Raw genomic sequence first — 25,232 nt, forward strand, 5'->3', positions numbered from 1 at the left:
AATAGTTTAACAGTTTACGGCACAGTCTTACAGTTAGAAAAACATCAGTATTCTACTTAACACATCCAGGCTGTAACAAGGAATCAGCGATGAAGTGAAGACCTTCAAATTGTCCTGCGAGTCCAGCTCTTTGTCTCATGTTGGACGTCACTGCAGTCTGTCTGGATCAGCTGGAGGAAAACTATACGCAGACAAATAGACATGTCAAATAATGTTATGTAACATACTTAATATAACTCTTATGAGTGTTCAACAGCTCATTATTTATTTAATTAAAAACATCATATTATATTAAATTACTCCAATCATATATATATACTGTCATTAATGTTGTTACAAGCCATAAACGTTTCCTACTTTATGTGGTGGAATAATATATTTTTCAGTTTGACACAGTTTTAGTGGCTAACCCCACTAGCCTCCGCGTTAGCTCGCGGCTAACTCCCGCGGCTAACTCGCGGTTAAGTCCCGCGGGTCCGCGGTTAAATCCCGGTTAGCTCGCGGTTAAATCCCGGTTAGCTTGCGGTTAACTCGAGGCTAGCTCGCGGTTAGCTCGAGGCTAGCTCGCGGTTAGCTCGAGGCTAACTCCGCGGTTTAGTCCGCGGCGGTTAGCTAGCGGCTAGCTCCGCTAGCTCGCTAACATACATGAGCTATGCTGGAAGGCTAGCCTAAGGCTAAAACATTGGGCGGCTAGTAGTTAACTTCTATTAACAGTTCAGCTATGTTGGGCACAAACACTTAACATATAAATAATTCTAGAAACTCACTTACCTAATAAAGTGATAGCACACAACAGAGGAGGGGGGGGGGGGGGGAGAGAGAGAGAGAGAGAGAGAGAAAGAAGGGGGGGGGAGAGAGAGAGAGAGAGGAGGGGGGAGGGGGGGGTCATGGAGTGTTCTGCCCTCCCCATTGTAACAGTCTGAGAGTCCCTAATGTTTTTGTCAGTCTGTGTCTGTAATGCTATGGGAATGGCTAGTGTGACGTCATCATGCCCAAAAAAGCCACTTCCGTGTCCATTCGCTAATATTCTAACGGTTACGGTGCTCTGTCAAACTGGACTAAATAATAATAATAATAATAATAATACATTATATTTATAGGCGCCCTTCACGGACACTCAAGGTCACCGTACAAATTGTTTAAAATAAAACACAATTCAATACACGAATAGGCGCCCTTCACGACACTCAAGGTCACCGTACAAATTGTTTAAAATAAAACACAATTCAATACACGAAATAGTTAAAATAAACGGCATTAAAATGGTGCAGTGCTGTGTCCCGTGTTGCAATAACAGAAACGACGTGAACAAAACGATCTCTTATTACCGATTTCCCCTCGACGAAAAAGAGAAGAAGTTGATACGGTAAGTTGGATCTCAAATGATGAACATTAATAACAAAAATAATAATAATAACCGGCTATCGATTACTAGCGAGCTAACGTTACTAGCTAGGTACTACTAGTAACTAGTAACGTTAGCTCGCTAGTAACTTTCCCAACATACATTAGATAAGAATAAAACAGGATAGTTTTGTGCATGTAAATTCTGCTGAAGATGAGATGGCTGGTGGTATTTAAATATATTATTATTTATTTAGATATTGTGTTTAAATGTGAAATAATTGGGTATAGTCTAATCAAAATAACAGTAAGCTAGTAACGTTAGCCGGTTATTATTATTTTTGTTATTATTATTAATGTTCATCATTTGAGATCCAACTTACCGTAACTTCAGCCATCTCTTTTTCGTCGAGGGAAATCGGTAATAAGAGATCTGCACCATTTTAATGCCGTTGTAGTCCAGTTTGACAGAGCACCGTAACCGTTAGAATATTAGCGAATGGACACGGAAGTGGCTTTTTTGGGCATGATGACGTAGCGCCTAGCCATTCCCATAGTGGGAGGGGAGGTGGGGGGGTTGGAGTGGGGGGGGGTCATAGTGTCAGGTTCTGGCTCCCTACTATAGTCCTGTAATGGGTTGAGGGGTCATAATGTTTTGGCAGTCTGTGTCTGTAATGCTATAGTGGGGGGGGGGGTTGGAGTGGGGGGGTCATAGTGTCAGGTTCTGGCCCCCTACAGTACTGCAGTAATGGTTTGAGGGGTTTTAATGTTTTGGCAGATCCTGTTATCCACTGAGAACCCTTTTCCCTCCACTTTCTGTGTGCACCTGTGCTGAGTCTGCTCGTCAGGATTGGTCATAATGTTTTGGCACTCTGTGTCTGTGTGAATGTGCTCCTCTTCTGCTGCGTGTGTCAGCTCGTTAGGGTCTGGTTGTCATGGCTACCAGGGTCACCTGCTGCTGGAGTCTCCTTCTGCCTCTCACCTCTGCCTGAGTGAGAAGGAGGTCCAAAAAAACTGGACCCTAGGATTTGCCCTCCGAACAAATGCTCATAAATCAAAAACTACAAGTCCTATCGGGAAAACGAACACATTGTGAGCGTCAGCCGAGGGTTTTTCTACAATTTAGTGTTGTTCCCACGCGCCTACTGCGAAAATTGTGGCCGTAGTCGTTTTAGAAAAAAAAATATGCGACTCGAAAAATCGTCGAAAAATCCCTCTCGCTTTCCACATACACACACATGGGGAAAAATTTGAAAACTGATCGGCGCACTCCTCGCTCGGAGGAACCTCCAGCCCAAACCGTACGTCCCACACAAATAAAACCCACACCATCTGAAAGCCAACAAAAATCCCTACGTTTTTACGTATTTTTTTATCTCTGTACCTCAAAAACTGTGGCCACAGGATCAGAGAGAAACTTTTTTTTTTAGAATTTCGAAGAAAATCTGAAGTTAGAGTGACGGTTAGAGTGGGCCATAGGGATCCATTATAAACGATAATTTCTGACGTTTTTTCCAAAATTTCTCCAAAACGTAAACTGCGACCCTGACCAAACCGTAAAAGGTATCGAAACGCCGTTTTCAGGACTAAAAAGCTACACTTCCCGTGCCTCGTACAAACTTCCAATAATTTTTCTACTCCGAAGCACGGTCGAGTAATCGCTCGACAAAGCGAAGCTCGACATTTTGGAATGTTGCCGCTTTTTTCGGGCTTCTCCATTCATTTCAATGGGCCAAAACGCCCGCTTTTTGCCCGATTATTCTCGCCCCGTTGGAAGAATCGCTTAGAAAAGTCATAGCACACTTGTCCCGATTAAGGCGCACGTCTGGATATACAATTTGTCTATTTTTTTTAAGAACTCTGGGAGAGAAGCGAACCGAAAAAAGTGGTCAGAAGAGGAAGAATAATAAACGCGAGCAATAGTAATATATGTGCCATGCACAGGCAGGCTGCGCCTGCCTGCACAGATAATTATATCCGGCCTCTTTGCTGTAACTCCTGACAGAATATCCCTGACATGTTTCCTTCACTTTATTAGGGAAGTGAATTTCTAGAATTATTTATATGTTAAGTGTTTGTGCCCAACATAGCTGAATTGTTAATAGAAGTTAACTACTAGCCGCCCAATGTTTTAGCCTTAGGCTAGCCTTCCAGCATAGCTCATGTAGGTTAGTGAGCTAGCGGAGCTAGCCGCTAGCTAACCGCCGCGGACTCAACCGCTGAGCTAGCTGCGAGCTAACCGTGAGTTAACCGGGAGTTAACCGCAAGACAACCGGGAGTTAAACACGGACCCGCGGGAGCTAACATGGAGGCTAGCGGGAGTTAACCGCGGAGGCTAGCGGGGATAGCCGCCGGCTAATTCGCGGCATTGTGGGCTCTCTCCCTCCCTCTCTGTCAGCCAGGCCTTTAGGGCAGACAGTCACCACGCACACTTGAAACTGGACGTCAGCATCATCGGCACAGTCAAAATTTCTGCAGGAATTTTCTAGTTATCTGTGCCGATGCACTAGCAGGCGCAGCCTGCCTGTGCATGGCACATATATTACTATTGCTCGCGTTTATTATTCTTATTTATCTTCCGTAATTTTTCGGTTCGCTACTCCTCCCAGAGTTCTTAAGAAAAATAGACAAATTGTATATCCAGACGTGCGCCTTGATCGGGACAAGTGTGCTATGACTTTCCTAAGCGATTCTTCCAACGGGGCGAGAATAATCGGGCAAAAAGCGGGCGTTTGGCCCATTGAAATGAATGGAGAAGCCCGAAAAAAGCGGCAACATTCCAAAATGTCAAGCTTCGCTTTGCCGAGCGATTACTCGGCCGTGCTTCGGAGTAGAAAAATGCTTGGAAGTTGTACGAGGCACGGGAAGTGTAGCTTTTTTATTCTGAAAACGGCGTTTCGATACCTTTTACGGTTTGGTCAGGGTCGCAGTTTACGTTTTGGAGAAATTTGGAAAAAACGTCAGAAATTATCGTTTATAATGGTTCTCTATGGGCGCACTCTGGCGCTCACTCTAACTTCAGAGTTTCGTCGAAATTCAGAAAAAAAAATGGTTCAATGTTACGGGGTGGCCACAGTTTTTGAGGTACAGAGATAAAAAATACGTAAAAACGTAGGGATTTTTGTTGGCTTTCAGATGGTGTGGGTTTTATTTGTGTGGGACGTACGGTTTGGGCTGCAGGCTCCTCCGAGCGAGGAGTGCACCGATCAGTTTCGAATTTTTCTCCATGTGTGTGTATGTGGAAAGCGAGGGGGATTTTTCGACAATTTTTCTCGTCGCATACTTTTTTTTTCTAAAACGACTGCGGCCACAATTTTGGCAGTACGCGCGTGGGAACAACACTAAATTGTAGAGAACCCTTGGCTGACGCTCACAATGTGTTCGTTTTCTCGATAGGACTTGTAGTTTTTGATTTATGAGCATTTGTTCTGAGGGCAAATCCTAGGGTGCAGGAGAGAAGGGAGTATAACATATAGAATATCATGTGCGCGTTGTCGTCGGCGTGGCAACGGCCCTGACGACCAGGCTCAGCACAGGTGCACACAGAAAGTGGAGGGAAAAGGGTTCTCAGTGGATAACAGGATCTGCCAATACATTAGAACTACCCCTTCCAATACTGTAGGGGGCCAGAACCTGACACTATGACCCCCCCACTCCAACCCCCCCCCCCACACTATAGCATTACAGACACAGACTGACAAAACATTAGGGACTCTCAGCCTATTACAATGGGGAGGCAGACCACTCCATGACCCCCCCCCCCCACACACACACACACACACCCCACTCCTCTCCCTCCCTCCCTCCCTCCTCTGTTGGTGCTTTCACACAGCTGCTAGGCCTGGTAGCCATTACATTATATTCACTACAGTAGGGATGCAGAACACCCCATGACCGCCCCCCCCCCCCCCCCCCCCCTTCTCTCTCTCACTCCTCTGTTGGTGCTATCACTTTATTAGGTAGTGAGTTTCTAGAATTATTTGTATGTTAAGTGTTTGTGCCCAACATAGCTGAACTGTTAATAGAAGTTAACTACTAGCCGCCCAATGTTTTAGCCTTAGGCTAGCCTTCCAGCATAGCTCATGTATGTTAGCGAGCTAGCGGAGCTAGCCGCTAGCTAACCGCCGCGGACTCAAACGCGGAGTTAGCCTCGAGCTAACCGCGAGCTAGCCTCGAGTTAACCGCGAGCTAACCGGGATTTAACCGCAGACCCGCGGGACTTAACCGTGAGTTAGCCGCGGCAGTTAGCCGTGAGCTAACGCGGAGGCTAGTGGGGTTAGACGCCTGCTAATTCGCTGCGTTGCTAGCGGGAGCTTATCACAGTAATAATGTTGAAGTTTTACAATTTAAAGGGAAGATATTTTTAAATAAAACTGTGTCAAACTGAAAAATATTATTCCACCACATAAAGTAGGAAACATTTATGGCTTGTAACAACATTAATGACATTTTATATATAATTGGAGTACTTTAATATAATATGATGTTTTTAATTAAATAAATAATGAGCTGTTGAACACTCATAAGAGTTATATTAAGTATGTTACATAACATTATTTGACATGTCTATTTGTCTGCGTATAGCTCCAGAACCTGACACTATGACCCCCCCCCCCCCCCCCCCCCCCCTCCAACCCCCCCACCTCCCCTCTCACTATAGCATTACAGACAGAGACTGACAAAACATTAGGGACTCTCAGACTATTACAATGGGGAGGCAGAGCACTCCATGCCCTCCCCCCCCCCCCCCCTTCCCTCCCCCCCCTCCCTCCCTCGCTCTCTCCTCTCTATCCCTCCCTCCTCTCCCTCCTCTCTCTCCCCTTCCTCCCTCCTGTCTCTCTCTCCTCTCCCTCCCTCCCTCCTCTCTCTCCCTTCCTCCCTCCTCTCTCTCCCCCTCCTCCCCCCTCTCCCTCCTCTCTCTCCCTCCCTCCCTCCCTCCCTCCTCTAGCTCCCTCCTCTCTCTCCCTCCCTCCTCTCCTTCCTCTCTCTCCCCCCCCTCCAACATGCATGACATCAAACTCACACCCATCCAGTCACTTTGTTGCCGAGTGATGTGATATAATATGATGATTTACCACGCACATTTGAAACTGGCAGCATCATCGGCACAGTCAAAATTTCCGCAGGAATTTTCTAGTTTATATTATATTTGCTATGTACACAGGATCCCAACGTTTCAGCTTTTCCCATTCAGACGTCCCCCTACTTGAAATCAGCCAACACCCAGTCGTCTAATTTCGTTAAGAAAGACCAGTATCCACAAAACTACGCCAGCGTGGCGACCACAGCCCCCAATACACTTAATCAGCTGCCAGTGCAGACCTTCCCCTCTATCTATCCCCCCCCCGGTATCCACAGCGATTTGGGCCTTATGTGCTGTCTTTACAGCAACCGCCCGAGCAGACCTTGGTTTATACTGGAGGTTCTCGAAGATCCTTTTTCAAGCAGTAACCACCGAAGCTAAGCCAGCTTAACTCTCCTATCATTATCTGTGCCTAGCCTAGCTGCGCCTGCCTGTGCATGGCACATATATTACTATTGCTCGCGTTTAATTTTCTTCCGCCTTCTTCCGTAATTTTTCGGTTCGCTACTCCTCCCAGAGTTTTGGAGCAAAGTAGATAAATTGTATATCCAGACGTGCGCCTTGATCGGGACAAGTGTGCTATGACTTTTCTAAGCGATTCTTCCAACGGGGCGAGAATAATCGGGCAAAAAGCGGGCATTTTGGCCCATTGAAATGAATGGAGAAGCCCGAAAAAAGCGGCAACATTCCAAAATGTCAAGCTTCGCTTTGCCGAGCGATTACTCGGCCGTGCTTCGGAGTAGAAAAATGATTGGAAGTTTGTACGAGGCACGGGAAGTGGGGCTTTCTTTTCCTAAAAACGGCGTTTCGATACCTTTTACGGTTTGGTCAGGGTCGCAGTTTACGTTTTGGAGAAATTTTGGAAAAAACGTCAGAAATTATCGTTTATAATGGATCTCTATGGCCCACTCTAACCCTCACTCTAACTTCAGATTTTCTTCGAAATTCTAAAAAAAAAAGTTTCTCTCTGATCCTGTGGCCACAGTTTTTGAGGTACAGAGATAAAAAATACGTAAAAACGTAGGGATTTTTGTTGGCTTTCAGATGGTGTGGGTTTGATTTGTGTGGGATGTACGGTTTGGACCGGAGGCTCCTCCGAGCGAGGAGTGCGCCCACCAGTTTTCGAATTTTTCCCCATGTGTGTGTATGTGAAAAGCGAGAGCGATTTTTTGACAATTTTTCGTGTCGCATATTTTGTTTCTAAAACGACTACGGCCACAATTTTCGCAGTAGGCGCGTGGGAACAACACTAAATTGTAGAAAACCCTCGGTTGACGCTCACAATGTGTTCGTTTTCCCGATAGGACTTGTAGTTTTTCATTTATGAGCATTTGTTCGGAGGGCAAATCCTAGGGTCCAGTTTTTTTGGACCTCCTTCTCACTCAGGCAGAGGTGAGAGTCAGAAGGAGACTTCAAACAGCAGGTGGCCCTGGTAGCCATGACAACCGGACCCTAACGAGCTTACACACGCAGCAGAAGAGGAGCACATTCACACAGACACAGAGTGCCAAAACATTATGACCAATCCTGACGAGCAGACTCAGCACAGGTGCACACAGAAAGTGGAGGGAAAAGGGTTCTGAGTGGATAACAGGATCTGCCAAAACATTAAAACTACCCCTTCCAGTGCTGCAGGGGGCCAGAACCTGACACTATGACCCCCCCACTCCAACCCCCCCACCTCCCCTCCCACTATAGCATTACAGACACAGACTGACAAAACATTAGGGACTCTCAGACTGTTACAGTAGGGAGGCTGAGCACCCCATGACCCCCCCCCCCTCCCTCCCTCCCTCCCTCCTCTCTCTCCCTCCCCCCCCTCCCTCCTCTCTCCCTCCCCCCCTCTCTCCCTCCCTCCCTCCCCCCTCTTTCTCCCTCTCTCCCTCCCTTCCTCCTCTCCCTCCCTTCTCTCTCTACCTTCCTCCCCCCCTCCCTCCTCTCTCTACCTTCCTCCCTCCCTCCCTCCTCTCTCTCCCCTCCCTCCTTTCCCTCCTCTCTCTCCCCCCCTCCAAGATGCATGACATCAAACTCACACCCATCCAGTCACTTTGTTGCAGAGTGATGTGATATAGTATGATGATTTACCACACACTTTTCAACTGGCTGAGGGAGACAGAGGGAGACGATCTGCCAAAACATTATGACCCCCTCAACCCATTACAGGACTATAGTAGGGTGGCAGAATCTGACACTATGACCCCCCCCCCCCCCCCTCCATTTTAGCATTACAGTAATAGACTGCCAAAACATTATGACCCCCTCAACCCATTACAGGACTAGGGTGGCAGAACACGACTCCATGACCTCCCACCACCCCTCTCTCTCCCCCCTCAGTTGGGATTTCTAGAATTATCTATACTAGTGCAGTGCCCGTCGGAAGTATGTATTCCTATAGTGGGAGCCTACAGGTGCTGTGTATGAGGATTAGTGGAAATATTAGAGCGGAGAAAACCTATTTTACCGATATATTTTACATTTCTTATCCAAACAACGTCAAACTTAGCAATGCACATCTTCGTGCCCGTAGCGAGACACCTGCCCAGTTTCAAATCAATCGGGCCAACGGTTCGCGAGATATGCGTGCCACAGACACACACACACACACACACACAGACGCTTCTTGATTTATAGATAGATGGCGGACTACATGCTAGTTTTCCTGTCGGAGAAGATATTGAGCCTATTAGGGTTACCAGGGCAAAATATCATTTCTCCTTGAGTTTGGTTTCTTCTAAAGCCGATTTGTAAACAGTGCTCAAGATTTGTGCGCATGCTCCGCCTCTTCCTCTCATAACATAACATAACATGTCCCATACCGTATCAGTCTCAGAAGATGATTGGGGATGAAGAACGTTTTTTGAGGAGTATCGGGGTGTAGAGGACATTTTTAAAAGGCGCGGGTTATGTGAGCAGCGCTGTGTGTGGTGTCTGTCTCTAGGCAACAGTGACAGGGGGAGTGGCTACAGTCAGACGGAGCAGAAGAACGGTAAATGAGTAAATGCTTGTTTTAACGATATCTTTAGTGTTTATGGTCCAAAAACCACGAAACTTTGCACTGCACTCCCGGGAACCGTTGGGAAGATACATAGCAAATTTGAGTTATGCGTGGAACGGACAAACAAACAAACAAACCAACAGAGTGACACACAGACAGACGCTCCTTGCATTATTAGATAGATGTTAAGTGTTTGTGCCCAACATAGTTGCACTGCTAATATATGTTAACTATTAGCCGACCAATGACTTAGCCGGCGGCTAGCCTTCCAGCATAGCTCATGTATGTTAGCGAGCTAGCGGGGCTAGCCGCGAGCTAACTCGCGGGGCTAGCCTGTTGGAATACGACACCATTCATTTCTTTTTCATCATTCATACCTTCCTCTCCATGGTGCATGATCCCATAGCATGCATCAAACCTCGACCAGTTATTGTCAACTTGGTTCGTCCAGTGATTTGTTTCCTTTAATTAGATTATTAATTTTACTCTTTTAATTAATCAAATTATTAGATAATCAATTACCAAAACATCCTCACCCGTGAGGAAAGCATGCTCAGACACACTTAAATTTGTGCAGTATAAAATTTCCGCTTACCATGTCAATTGTCGTGGCCACTGAAATACGTGTTGATCCACCCAGGTGAAGACGTTCAGATGCTGATCCACTCCTGGCTGACCTTTGCTTATTTATGTCAAAGAAAAAGATGAGTTACTGGGCTGGTGTATCTTCAAAGTCCAGAAGAATCACTGGAGAAGTCAAAGTCTGATGCAGGCAGAGTTTATTAAAAAGATACAAACTCGAGTCTGATTCTGGGTGCCATGCGAGTTCAGACTGATTTTGTGGTGTTGTGCAACTGTTTATATACCTTTGTGCTTCATTTACATACAGGGGTTGGACACAGCCCCCTTTCTGGAAATAACTGTGTCTTTTCCTACCATATAAGGTCTTCTTTCTAGCACAATATATATCCACGATGTGTCACAGTTGTTTTCACCTCATCTTCCTGGTGGCTTTTTTAAAAAACACCTGCACTACCCTACGTCCATGCATGATCTGGATGGAGGCCTTTCTGTCCCTAATCTGTCCCTAATCTCTATGTTGCCTGTTTGCTTGTACCTGTTTTCTTGGGTGCTTTCTGTGGCCAGTTTCATGCAGGTAATTTATCGGTCACAATCATATGGCTGTGTCCTTTTTCCCCTCTAACTACAGTTTGGTTACGTGATTACAGACATAGTGTTATGCCATAGATACACACATACCTTCCAGAATAAATTCTAAAGAGAGAGAGAAAGAGAGCATGACCTGTGTGCGTGGGTGTGACATAATTCACATATCGTAGTTTACCATCAGCAAAGTCAAGCACTGGCCAGGCTAAGGTCTGAGAAGGAAATGCTATAAACAGAAAAATAAAGTGTGGCCTTTTATTTACACACATGCAGTTTTTAAAGGTAAAGTAGGACAAGATTGTTTAACTAACCATTCTGCACTGTTACGGTGGATGTAGTTGGCACTACTTCAGGGGTGTCTTGCATTAAAGAAAAAAAATAATTATTTTTTAATATGTAGTTTAATTTGAATCAAATGACTGTCTTACTTAAGATGCCCTGGCTGTCATCATCATCGTCATCATGGTGAAATAAGTCTCTTTTTTCAGTGTCTGGTAGAAAAGGGCCTGTATTATCCCTATAACATAAAAATAAAAATATATAATCATTTTTACCACGCTGAGAGTCACTCAGACTCACTCGTGTTTTCGTTTATTTAATACTAAGCTCTGCTGTACCTCTACCAGTTACAAGGAAATGTTGGATTATACCAGTATTTCTCAAATAGTGGGGCGTTTTTTTCTTTTTCAACTCTCATGTTCCCCTGGGACCGCTTTACGGAGAGGTTGGCATGACAATTGGTAGCCGCCATTATGTCACATCTTGTTTCTAGTGACAAATAACTAAAACAAAACTTATACCAAAAATTGATACGTTTGCGTGGATATGGATCAACATTATATTAACTAACTAAAATGACAGAAACCATCCAAGAAGAAAATGTATTTGACTGTATTTGAATGTTTCAGTTTTGCCCACATCCTATTCACTGACATGGAGGAGGTGGAGCTTATGACCTATAGTGTAGCCAGTCACAGGGGGGTGCTCTATTCGCCTTGGCTTCACATCTGAGGAGCAGTTCTGTTGTCCGTATTTATACAGTCTATGGGTTAGTCTATGCGCCTACGTAGGTACAAGCGGGTTATTGGATGTTTGAGGGACGGACTTCCTCCTGAACCTAAGTTATATGTTATTTAACAATAGTACAATATATTTAAAAAAATTATTTTTTTGAAAGTGGAAATTGTGTGTTGGCATTTTCCTCCTCAGTGATGAAACATACTGCTTGAAGGAATGTAAAATTAGACTGCACCTTCCTTTTCTCTTAAAATCTCATTTTGTGATGAAAAGTTGACAACGTCCTTTGAGATTATGCTCTGTGTTGGCATGATTGTATCAAATCATTTTTGCAAATGTATCACCAACAGTGGCAATTTACTGTAGGTTGAAACCTAAGTGTGTGACTGTGGATACTCAATGCCCATATTTCTTAGAATAGAGAGTTTCAACCTTCCTGCCCAACACAGATGCAAGTGTCTTCATGCACCTGTTTGCAAGGCTCTGACACGAACCTGCGAAAAAAAACAAACAAAAAAAAAACCACATGGACTTTCCAGTTCAGAGCAGAGCAGCATGCGGTTGTGTTTAACACGTAGACCATCTACAGTGCACCAGACTCTGCATATTTTACAATATATTGTTTTTTTTAAATCTGATTTATGACTTCTCCTTTATGTGTTTTATTGCAGGAATTTTAGTTTCCTTCACATTTTGCACAATTCTTTTGCAACGTACCAAAAGAAAAAGCTTGGACGTGTGAGGGCTTTATAAGGAAGTTAGTTTTCCTTGACTTCTATACGCATTTGTTTGTGATATTTATATGTAATATTCTCGACTGGGCCTTTCTGTGTGGAGTTTGCATGTTCTTCCTGTGTCTCCATCGGTTTTCTCCAGGTACTCCGGCTTCCTCCCACCATCCAAAGACATGCTTGTTAGATTCATTGGTGATTCTAAATTGGCCGTAGGTGTGCACGTTAGTGTGAATGGTTGTCTGTCTCTCTGTGTTAGCCCTGCGATAGACTGACGACCTGTCCAGGGTGTACCCCACCTCTCACCCGATGACAGCTGGGATAGGCTCCAGCCCCTCGCAACCCTTCACAGGACAAGCGGTTACAGAAGAAGAATGAATGAAAGAATGAATGAATGAATATATAATAGTCTCAGAAAGCATTAAGATTTAACTGTATTATTCAAACTGAGTATGATTTTTCTCTCTGAAACCCATAAAACGTATTTACTCAGCCTTCTAGTCAAATAAAAGCTTTAGACTTTAGAACATGCAAACTCCACACAGAAAGGCCCAGTCAGCCCATGGATTCAAACCCAGGACTTTCTCGCTGTAAGGCATCAGTGCTAACCACCTCACCACTGTGCCGCCCGCTTTAGACTTTATACAGAGTGCAAAGTTATTCATATAATGTTGTGGAGGACTTATTCAGAACATGAGTGCCTAACTATGTCTTGGTGTTACAGCTAAGCAAGGTGAAGGAAGAAGCTCGTCTCTCTCTCCTGTCAGAGAGCATCCCAGGAACTGAACAGTGGCTTCACAAGGCCATGGACCAGGCAGAGGAGGAGCTGGAGAGAGAGAGACGCCTCAGTGAACAGAGAAAGTCTACTGAGGACTTTTCAGTATGCAAACGCGTAGTCAAACACACACAGGGTTATGAAGACATTATATTGGCTAATGTTAATTTTCTTGAGTCTTCGCTTACTCTAACTCTAACCATAAAGTGCGGCAATGCTGGGAATATCCTGTATTTGTGTTTTTGGAAATAAATGAATGTAGTTTGTGGCTTTCAGTCCCAGGCCCCATATTTCATTCTGAAAACATAAAATAAACACACAAAAAACACACAAATAAAAAAGCCTGGTTACTTTACTGTTGTGCAGACAGATCACCTAATGCAATAGTGAGACTCACTGATGTCCTTTTGATGTTTTTTGGAAGGCCTGTTAACCTTTCCAGTTAACATAAATAAAGAATAGTGGAATGTGAAAGGGGAACCATACCAAGAAGGAGCCGTATTGTCTTTTTCATAATGTGATGCCTTTATGTGTTAATTGTATGTCTACCCAGGAGGATGAGTTTGAGCTGACTGAGTTTGAGGACTACAAGGATGAGAACGATGACATCTTTGCAGATTCAGTGTCAGCATCTGGAGGCTGTGTTTACCCTGCAGCCTGCAGAGTTATTTACCAGGTAGTGATCACTAAAATAGTTAGGCCTGCTGTTACACACTATCGCAAAATGTTATCTTAGTTTGTCATGAGTTTCACTTAGAGTATTTCAACAGCTAAACTTCAGCAAACTTTCATTTGCTTCACTAGGTGGTTTAATGAATTGTCAGTCGAGCTTTAATTGGTTTAACCGATTTAATCCGCAGAAAACACATTTAGCTGATATGTTTCCCATCAGGTTGTCACTTGAGAAAGGAAAATCGCACTCTAAACCAAAAGTTGATAAAAATTAAATCAAAACTAGATGATCGCAAGCAATCATAAAGGGGTCCATGCCGTGGCGAAGTCGTCCCCGAGCGGGACGCAGAGACATAAGCAGGTCGGACACGGCCTGAAAGGAGGCAAAGTGTCTGCAGAGGAATCCTTTGGCTGACTGGTGGTTTGTGAGATATAAACATGTAGTTGTTGTAGCGCCTGCTACAACCTGAATTTCACAAAACTTGGCATGATTGTGTAGGGTAGTCTACACCTTTTTAAATGTCTCGTTAGGGCACCACCTCCTGTTATCGTAGGAAGAACACGGTTCAAATCAATTTATCAGTCTCAATTAAATAATTTGCATATCTGAAGGAGTGAATCCTTTACTACAATTTGTACCAGTCATTCTCTGCCGTAAAATAACATCACAAACAACTTCTTAAGTGTGAACAAATATTTATTTAATAAAGTGACAACTATGAATAAATGAGGGACTAATAGAATATAGGAGTGTAATCAAATGAACGAATATAATAAGGTATGAAATAATTTCTGGAGCGATGGTGAGAGATGGAGATGTTTAAGTCCTAAACTAAAGGGAATGGATTTGATATCTAATCTAATCAATCTTCTCTAAAAGATGTTAGTAGGGAGTTTCAAAGTAGTGACACCAACTCTTTGTCTTAAGTGGTAGGAACGATTCAGCCTACTTTTCCGTAGAGTCTTCTCGGCGTCGGTGATGGCGGAGCGTCGGTGTGACGAGATGGTGACGAAGCGGCACGGCTGATGCAGGTCTCTCTGGGACCAATAGATAGGACTTGTTGCTTGATCTGCAACTCCAACACCCAGCTTTGCTTGAGAGCGTTGTAGGTGTTCAGTCAAAGGCAGATGACACTTGGCAATGTCTTTGTGTTTGAAGAAAGAAGTTGGATCGTCACGTCTTCTTGATGTCGTTGCTATGGCAACAGCTTCTTGGTTTCTTGATCCGTCGAAGAGATTGGGTCTTTCTCTGATATCCCAGCTGACTACGCTGGCTAACTTATAAACGATGTTGATTAGTAGCCTACTTCGGTTCGTAGAGTATAAAAATGAAGCTAGAAAAATATTTAAGTCACTATAAAAATCGTACGTCGGGAAAAACATCCGACGAGAAACAAACAGAGCTTGAAAAGGACCGTATTGTCAATATTCAAGTTGTTCTTAAAGTTACTAAGTACAAACATGACTAAGTACGTAAAGAAGAAAACTAAAATAAAAGTAAACGTGAATGGAAAGTGGAAAGTGCAAAAGTCCGGAGAAAGTGCAAAGAAGTCTGAAAGTATATAAGTCCGGAGAAAGAGCGGAGAAAGAACGGAGAAATAGGAGCGTCTCTCTGGTTTTATGAGTTAATTATTCAGGGCGTGTTTGGATCGGGTTTCTATTTTCTTCGCACGGAAAGAGAAGAGAACGCCTTCTCCTTTGTTTCGAGATGTCTTATTGCCTGATCTTCTTAACCTATTTTATATTACTAAATTGAATCATTCCATCACTCATCATGACTCGTTAGCAATGTTTTTCGTATGCGACAACACTCAACATTACAACATGACAAGATGACGTATCAGAATGACCACATCAAAATAACTCAAAAGCATCAATAAATTAATAAACTCAAGTTCTCTTTACAGTGACATTTTGCTAATAACAAAAAGGTTGAGGTTTCTAAAATAAGAATTCCAATAGTTATGATTTCAACTAATAGCTACTATTAGTATAAGAACATACCTTAGTTTCAACATTCTTTAACTTCAACAATTGATTAAAAGAGAGAAAATACTTTTAAAGGTAGCCACTTGATGGCAATGTTGATCCATCCTTACTGTGACAAATTATGTGAATTTGGGCTAGCATTATCGTACAAGGATCAAAATCGTCTCATTGTAATCGTAAGCACTTCCTGAACAATAATATATAACTTACCAGGTTATTACATTTTCGATAGTCATATTATCAAACTTAGGCTCTTTTAGAGAGGAGAAATGCAGATCAGAGTCTGGTTCTGGGGAAAGAAAGTTATTTACGACCTGCTTATCTGTGTTCCACTCTCTCGGTCACACTCGGAGAGGGGAAGAGCAAAAACCTGTGAAAAGCATGTTTGCGTGTATGTCTCTGAAAAAGGAAAATTAGTACATCACAAGTTTAAAACATAATTGAACATAACATTAAGGTTTCTAGACTTTGTCCTTATGAAGTCAAAAGGAGTCAATTCATTCTTTGTAGTTCCTGACATCGTGTTGATGTTCTTTCGATTCAGAACTAATTAGTCAAGAAACAAGAGTGGGAAATTCCACAAGAAGTGTAAATCTGTCTTTTTGGCTCAGATGACGTCCGCAGCATTTAGGGAGGTCCGATAGCATGGGTCTGTCCAGCATCTGGACATGGCACATTTATGGCTAAGGTGTAAAAGGTTGATCTGTTAGAAGAGTTCTTCTGCAAAACAACTTCGTAAATTTAAATTCCAAAGAGGGGGAGAATTGAGAGGACGACTGGTTCCCCTACAATTGTATGCAATCATATTATGAACTGTTGCTAAGTTTCATAATGATTGGGTGAATACTTCAGAAGTTATAGGCCTTAAAGCTATGAAATGTTTCTGTGTCACCTGTAGCGCCCCCTGTAGACATAATGTCACACAACTTGATGGGCATCTACACAATATGTTACAGAATGTGTATGCCAAATTTCATGAAGTTAGCTATTGCAGTTTGTGAGATATTGAAATGTTGCCTTTGTAGTGCCCCCTAGAGACCAAGGGTCACAAAAGTTGGGGTGCTTGTACAGAATCATGTATTATCAATGATGTGAAGTTTGATTAAGTTTGGGTATATACTTCACAAAATATTAGCTTTTCAGTTATACTGTTGCATGCCATAAAAAATAATTAGCCATTAACTTCATAATCAATAACCCTGCTAAAGTTCTTTTCAGAACTTTTCATTATCTTTGTCCATAAATGGTACATGCCAAGTTTGGTGAGAATTGGATGAACGGGCTAGAAAGAGTTGATTTTGCTTTGAGGTGCAATTTTTTCAAAATGGCGGGAAAAAAATGTCAGGCGGAAATGGGCGTGGCCTAGTCCATTAGAACCAGTGCTATATAAGGAATCAGAGGGTGAAATAATTTAGTTTCTGGGGCACACGGTTCTCGAGATATGAGCCAAAATGTAATTTACTTATTATAGCGCCACCTAGCTGTAGGCATGTGTATTGTCACCTTGGCAAAGTGGAATGGCAGGATTTCTAGCAAGTTACCAGGTTTGATGCCTTTCGCCCTTGCAGTTTGTCCTGGGCAGACATTAAGGCGAAGCAATATAAGATGAAAAACAACGGGGATCCTGCAACTTCGTTTGCATGGACCCCTAACAATCGGAAGAAAAACAATAAGGATCCTGCAACTTCGTTTGCATGGACCCCTAATTAGTTGAGGACATTCTATTTTAACCAGTGCAGCTTTTGTAGTCTTTACGCTAGGGGTTTAGTGGATGAGGAAACAAACAGACCAATTGCTTGCAAGTTAGACCATCCCATGTGATACTACTCAGCCAGTCAAGTGTATGCATTACAAGTGGTAAACGTTGCAACTCTAAAGACAGATGAAAAAGTTATAGAAAGTAGTAGAAAGATAACAAAGCATGTAGAAAAGCAAAGGGAGAGAAACAGATGACTGAGCCGGAATTTGTTTAGAAAAATGATGAGTGACACGGAGAAAGGGAGAAATTGTTTAAATTGTTAAATTGTTTAATTGTTAAGATGTGTTGAGATTTATTATCTATAATTTACTATCTGAATCCAAAACAGTTGTGACTCATCAGAGAATGAACATCTGTCTTCTGAGGGTGTGCAATGGTGTCTGGCAACAGAATGTTCCTATTGGGGGTCTTTGGGTCCTATGGGTTGAGGGGAATGGCCTTTGTGGATCATCCCACAGATACTTAATCAGTTCGAGATCTAGTGAATTTGGAGGCCAGGTCAACACCTTGTGCTGTTCATGTTTTTTTACTTGTTCCTAAACCGGTTTTGTGTGTGTGCCTGTGTGAGGCTGCATCCTGTCTGGTCTAGGTGTGTGGTACATGTCTAAGTAATATCCACACGAATGCCAGGTCCAAAAGTTTCCCAGCAGATCATTGTATTGTCACAAGATGGTCAGTGTCACTTACTTCTCCTATCAGTGGTTTTAATGTTGTGACTTACTGGTGTACATCACACTGAACAGACATTTTGATCTTCCGGACCTTTGGCTCAAGACATTTTCTCTAGCTGGACCTCTTTCTAAATTATGTCCATGTGTGGCAGTGATACTTAAGATGATTCTGAGATCTCTGAAGAAGATGCTGGCAGCATTATGCACGACAAAGGTCCTCTATCACATCTTAGACATCCCACTTTACAATCCCCACATAAAATACCAAGCCTTGTGGAGGGTGGTGTGATGGCTTGAGTACAGGGAGGACCCACAATGCAAAGACACTTGTAGCAGGTTTAACAAAGGTTTATTTCAACTTCTTCTCAGTTAAAAAAAACAATAACTCAAAAAACCACTTAAGGTAGCGGAGCGCTGCAGGCGGTGGTGACTGGAGGCTGGCAAGGATACTGACATGGCTAGAAAACGGAATCATCTGACATTGGTGTCGAGGGTGAACCAGGCTTTTATGGAGTGGTGATTACAAGATGGAACTCAGGTGTGCTCCTAAGACACGCCCCAGAGCCACCACCTGCACTGCTGGAGAGAAAAAAAAGGAAAACCTGACCACGGCCACAAATTGTATTAACGTAAGACAAAAAACTCAAACCATAACATACATATGACAAACACTCAAACCATAACAGGTGGAAGAGAATTAAAAGTCTACTCCAGCAGAAAATTTGGAGATCTCTTGGCAGCCCTCATAAGCCATTCTCCTTCTTACTATGATTCTCTTACCTTCTGGCTCTCTCAAGTCAAGTCAAAGTTTATTTCTAAAGCATATTTAAAAACAACCTCAACTGGACCAAAGTGAGAAGAAATATAGAAGAAGAAATATAAATAAATCAACAATCCCTGTGACTATAGTAACAAATATACATACATAACATCACATAAAACAATAGTAAAACAGTTTTTGCATAATAAAGCCAAGGGAGGGATTTAGGTCCAGTAGCAGCTGGTCTGTTGATCGCAGTGCCCTGGCTGGATTGCGGCAACAAAGTAATTCTGACAGCTAAGATGGTGCACGACCATTAAGACTCTTAAAAACAAGTAATAAAATTTTATTTTATTTATTGTAAAATTGATTGGAAGCCAGTGGCTACTGCATTCTGTACAGCTTGAAGGCGGCATATTGATAACTGGTCTAGCCTAATGTACAGAGAGTTACAGTAATCTAAATAAGAAGTAATAAAACCGTGAATTATCCTCTTAATCATGTGGAGGGAGGTAGGACTTGACTTTACTCAGATGTCTTAATTTAAATTTAATTTTTTTTTTAAATCTCTTTGGCCTTTGACTGCCAGAAGCACAGAAGCAGGAAGCAGAGAACTACAATGACATCCGTCCGCATTCTCAGATCCAATCAGTCTCAAGTGCTCGTTCTTTAAATTGAATACGATTTTGTCACCCTTCCTTTCAGATCATGATGTCCTCATTCTCTCCATTGCCTTCTTGTCCTCAAAAAAGCTGAAGCAAAGTCAACTGGATTTGTGGGGTTTCTTGAAGATGTTTCACTACTCTTGCAAAGAAAATGTTCCTGCCTTTGACAGTTACTGGGAAAATATTTTTTATTTTTGAGGTATCTGTTAATAGACAATAGTTTGTGACTTCCATACAGCCATCTTTGGCATACCACCTCCCATCTGTAAGCAAATATGCAGTATAATGCTTTTGCATTTGCATCGCTGATTGCCTGTTGATTAATTCTCCTTTTGCTGGAAGTCAAGCAAAGCCTCATTGTTCGTGCAGTAGCTGAAATTCAACTTGACCTGCCATAATAATAAATAATGAAGTGATTTCTTCTTGTAGGCTAGCCAGTCAGATGAGCTTTCAGTTGTGGAAGGGGAGGAGCTTCAAGTGATGGAGGATGGAGACGTGGAGGACTGGCTGAAGGTAACAATATTTTTTAAGTAAAAGGATCTTATTTTTATGCTTTAATAATTAAGACAGTGTTTCTCATTGTGCAACCTTTAAGTTTTTTGAGAAGACGTTTCACCACTCATCCGAGTAGCTTCTTCAGTTCTAGGGGACTGGTGGGAAGTCTGAGGTTTAGATAGGAACTCCTACTGAAACTTGCTTGTTGTGTTAACAACCAGAAACCGGTGCAGCTTATTTCCATTAACAGTTGGGTACTTACCTGTTGTTGAGGGGGGACTGTTTTTGTCCCTGTCCTCTTCCCTATGAATGGTGCTCTAACGACTCTTGTCTGTCAGAGGTTCCAGTGTCAAGGTGTGAATGGGGTTGAAACTTTTTGGGGACAGAAGTTAAAACTGTATTGTAAATAGATGGCAGATTAAATCTCAGTCCACCTCCTCTGTTCAGAGAAGGTTTTTCCAGTCTGACATAGATGGCTTCCTTTACTCCTCTTTCAAACCATCGGTCTTCTCTGGCTAAGATTTGGACATTGTTGTCTTCAAAAGAGTGCCCTTTGTCCTTCAGGTGTAGGTGGACCACTAAATCGTTTCCTGATGACTACTATGAGCTACTCGAATGAGTGGTGAAATGTCTTCTCAAAAAACTGTTGTTGTTGTTTTTTTTAACCCTTTTTGGATATACCATGACCTGGATGACTGAGAACCTTCACACATACGTGTCAAGTTTTGGATTTGAAAATCAGGGACATTTTCCGGTGCCCACCGCGGGCAGTCCCACCACCCCAACCAAGCTCCAGTATCCCTTACATTTTAAGACAGGTGTACAAGAAAGCTAAAATCACCACTTGTCAACCACTTATAAACTACAGTTGGCTTTATGCACAGCTGCACTACTTCTTGAACGTCAGCCAGCTCCTTTGTTTCCTGTCTACCATTATTGGACAAATTGATTAATTCAGGTGTGCCTGACCTCAGTAGTCACAACAACAATAATCAGACACACCTGGATTAATCAGATTTACATGAGGGTTTTGGCAGAGAATGTCTAATAAGGGGAGAACTTCCACTCTCAGTGAACTTCCGGCTTCTGAACTGTTCGTTACAATGGGACTTAATAGAGAGTGGCGAGGTTCTCCGTAGGCGGGCTCTGGTTTTGGTTTTTTGGCAGGAGGAGTGCGTCCATCCTCCACCTCTGTTTTTTTCTTTTTTTTCTCGCGCTGTCACTCATCATCTGACACACTAACCTCGCGACGACTGCCACCCACAGTACCTGTAGTAGGCTACTGCGGGTGGCAGTTATCGCGAGGCTAGTGACAGAGCTCAGACTGGGAATGTTTTGGTTTTTTTACTCCGTCCGGGCCCGGGGTTTTATTATTTTTTAATAACGCAGGTTAAAATACGGGAGATTTACGGGAAAATACTAATACGGGAGGACTTTCCCGGCCAAAACAGGACACTTGACAGGTATGCCTTCACAATATAGTGGCACAAGCTACAAACAAGAATCATACCTAAACACTTCTGTGGTGTTTAAAATCATAACATGACAATATTTTAAGTATGTAAGTGAGATAAACTATGCAGCCTTTTTATGTGAAGTACCCATAAAATATCCAGTGTCCCACCAGTAGAGGGAAATGACTTCCATGGAAACAATATGGAAGAACACTTTAAGTAAATAAAGCAGTAAATACTACATTGTGTACATCTTCCAGTATCTCATCTGTTTCTCTGTATACCTCTTCATGTTTCTGTGCAGGTGTGCAACATGTGTGGTCAGACGAGCTATGTTCCTGAGCGCTATGTGCAGATCACGTGTCATGTGTCATGTGTGCCAGCAGAGGATGCCACTCAGCTGGACAGTTCAATCAGCTCCACCTCATCATCAGGGAATAAAGAGGCCGCAGGGAGCAGAGGTCAGTAGTTTGTGAGTGTTTACACCATAGACTGTATAAAGGTGGACAGCGGAACAGCAAAACTTAAGCCAAGGCAAGTAGAGCTTCTCCTGGTGGCTGGTTGCAGTACAGGTCATAAGCTCCACCTCCTCCATGTTAGTGGATGGTACTTGGGTCAAACTAAAACACTAAAATACTCATTAGATAAATTGGATGGTTTCTGTCCTTTTAGGTGGTTAATACAGTATAATACTGATGCATGCTCAAGTGTCCATTTTTCTGATTGCTTTGTTTTACTAGTAGCAGTATTATTTAAACGAAAACACAAGTGAGTCTAGCGAAAGTGGAGGTGGGTCATCGGCTCCACTCTCGGACCGTACTGCACAGACTTTGACTCCAAACTTATAAGATGGCGCCACCTGTATTTCAGGGAAAATAGCATCAGTTTGGCCAATCCAAAGAAGTGGAGATGCGTTGTTCATATTTATATACAGTCTAGGGTTTACACAATCATGGCACATACAGTTAGGTCCAGAAATATTGGGACATCGACACAATTCTAATCTTTTTGGCTCTATACACCACCACAATGGATTTGAAATGTAACGAACAAGATGTGCTTTAACTGCAGACTTTCAGCTTTAATTTGAGGGTATTTACATCCAAATCAGGTGAACGGTGTAGGAATTGCAACAGTTTGTATATGTGCCTCCCACTTTTTAAGGGACCAAAAGTAATGGGACAATTGACTGCTCTGTTGTTTCATGGCCAGGTGTGTGTTATTCCCTCATTATCCCATTTACAAGGAGCAGATAAAAGGTCTAGAGTTCATTTCAAGTGTGCTATTTGCATTTGGAATCTGTTGCTGTCAACTCTCAATATGAGATCCAAAGAGCTGTCACTATCAGTGAATCAAGCCATCATTAGGCTGAAAAATCAAAACAAACCCATCAGAGAGATAGCATGAGACATCATTTTCACACATGGATGGCCACCACAGAGTCCAAACCTTAACCCCATTGAGAATCTTTGGGATATGCTGAAGAAGGCTTTGCTCAGTGGTCAGACTCTCCCATCATTAATACAAGATCTTGGTGAAAAATTAATGCAACACTGGATGGAAATAAATCGGGTGACATTGCAAAAGCTTAACGAAACAATGCCACAGCAAATGAGTGCTGTAATTAAAGTTAAAGGCGGTCCAACAGCCTTTTTTTGGTGACGACTGTTTTTTTTGGCCAGGCGGTGTATAATGCCGTACATACATCTGCAACATGACTGTTTCCAAGCCAAAAGGAAAGTGACATAAGAAAGCTGGCCAAACTTCTAATGTTTACTGTAAGAAAGTGCCTCATATACCATCCCATACAGATAAACTGATGACTGTTACTTATACTGTAAGACAAAAGTAACTGTAAATTTAAAATGTGTAAGTTGCAAACTCAAAGAAATCTCAGCGACAACTGAGAATAATATCAATGCTGATCACGTTCTTACAAAACAACACCTGAATCCTCTTGAAGGCTTCCCGAACTGGGCCCTGAGTTTGCCTCATCAATAGCTGGTTCAGGAAGTGTTTGAGGGGACTGAGGACCAATCAGATTCCCATCCACAAACTCCACTGGAAGGACTGTTTCTGCTACCCAGCTGGCTCTGCGCTCTGTGCAATCAGATTCTGATTCAGCCACAGGAAGGGCTCCCGCAGCATCACTTCTCACTTCACTTGGTTCAGAGTCACTTTCAAAAGAAGACTTGAAATATTGCTCCACATCCAACCCCAGGAAATTGGCTAACAAAAGCAAGTTTCTGTGAACAACCTTCTCCTGTCCACTGACAGTGCTTCTGATACAGTAGGTGTGGCACCTTGGATCGCGTGACACTACAGTGTAGAGATTGGAATCCCACCTGTCAGCCAGTTTCCTGCGGCCACATTCACCCTTGTTTGCCAAGAGAGCCTGGTCTCCCTCTTCAATGTCTGTGCCCTTTGTTCTCAGATTGTACAGGTCAGCTTGATGCTGTTGGCTGGAAACTGCATTAGCCTGTGCCACAGTGAGAGCTTCCTTGAGGTCATCCCTCATTCTTTTGACACAAGTGTCATAGTCTGTGATGTCTTTGTCCCGCTCCACATTATGGAACATAACATCCACTGGCAGTCTGGGAATACGGCCGTACATGAGGTTGGGACGCATCTGTGGACAAAATAAATGGCCAGCTGAAGTCAGGGTGTGCAAGGACAACAGATTCCAGGAGGGACACTTTCAACTGTTCAAATGAGTCAAGATGTATCTTTTCCTGGGATGAACTGCTGATAATACATGACCATGCCCAGAAAGGATATGATCTTCTTCTGAGATGGTGTGACGCCATCTTCCATCATGAGATCAGTCTCTGTCATGGCAGTAATTGCTTTGACTTTATGAGGGTCAGTTGACTGGCCATTCCCATCCATGACATGCCCCAGGAACTTGACACTCCTTCTGAGTAGTTGATATTTTTGGGGGGTCAGTTTTAATCCATGAGCTCTTAATTGGGAGAAAACAGTTTCCAGCCTCTTGAGAGCTTCAGACTCATTGGGTGCATACACCAGCACATCATCCAGGTAGCAGAGCAGAGTCAAGAAGTTCTGGTCTCCGAATATGCTCATCATGAGGTGCATGAAGCTTGCAGGGCCATTCCACAGGCTCTGTGGGAGCCTGTTGAACTCATGTAGTCCCATAGGTGTGGTAAAAGCTGTCAACTTTTTATCCTCCTCTGCCATGGCGATGTTGTAGAAGCCGGAGGTGAGGTCCATGGCACTGAATATAGCACTACCCCCCTGGTGCAGCAAGGCAGTCTGACTGGAGAGGCAAGGGATGAGTGTCCTTCACTGTTCAACCAACAGTAGTCCACACCAGAGGTTGCACTATACTTTTTTGTTGTCTGTCATGTTGACTGACAGGGTCATAAAAATCCCGTCATAATAATCTATTTTTTTTTTAAATGATAATAATGACATATTCAATAGCATTTCATTTTTAATTAATATTCAGTAGCGGTGGAAAAAAAGATTCGGCTCATATAACCAGCCATCAAAGATGATTCCCACCATGTTTGATTGATATATAATCAAAAAACTGCACCATTCAAACATCTTTCATCTCACTCGGCAGAGAAACAAAACGTACTACCTGACTTGACCACTAGCAAACTTGGGCACTCAGCCACTCACTCACTTA

General features: G+C 43.0%; 1 protein-coding gene across 1 annotated transcript in view; it reads left to right on the forward strand.

The window, feature by feature from the left end:
- The window catches only part of LOC311491980 (F-BAR and double SH3 domains protein 1-like), a gene marked incomplete at its 5' end in the record, with an annotated part of 107,086 nt that overhangs the window by 55,406 nt on the left and 26,448 nt on the right, over positions 1 to 25,232 (forward strand). Inside the window, 4 exons of the mRNA XM_084550075.1 lie at positions 13,062 to 13,217; positions 13,666 to 13,788; positions 20,058 to 20,141; positions 21,882 to 22,038. Coding sequence (XP_084406201.1) covers positions 13,062 to 13,217; positions 13,666 to 13,788; positions 20,058 to 20,141; positions 21,882 to 22,038 — 520 coding nt within the window. The remainder of the gene's footprint in view (positions 1 to 13,061; positions 13,218 to 13,665; positions 13,789 to 20,057; positions 20,142 to 21,881; positions 22,039 to 25,232) is intronic.

Source organism: Chelon labrosus, assembly GCF_963514085.1.
Source record: "Chelon labrosus genome assembly, chromosome: 8".
Lineage (NCBI taxonomy): Eukaryota > Metazoa > Chordata > Actinopteri > Mugiliformes > Mugilidae > Chelon > Chelon labrosus.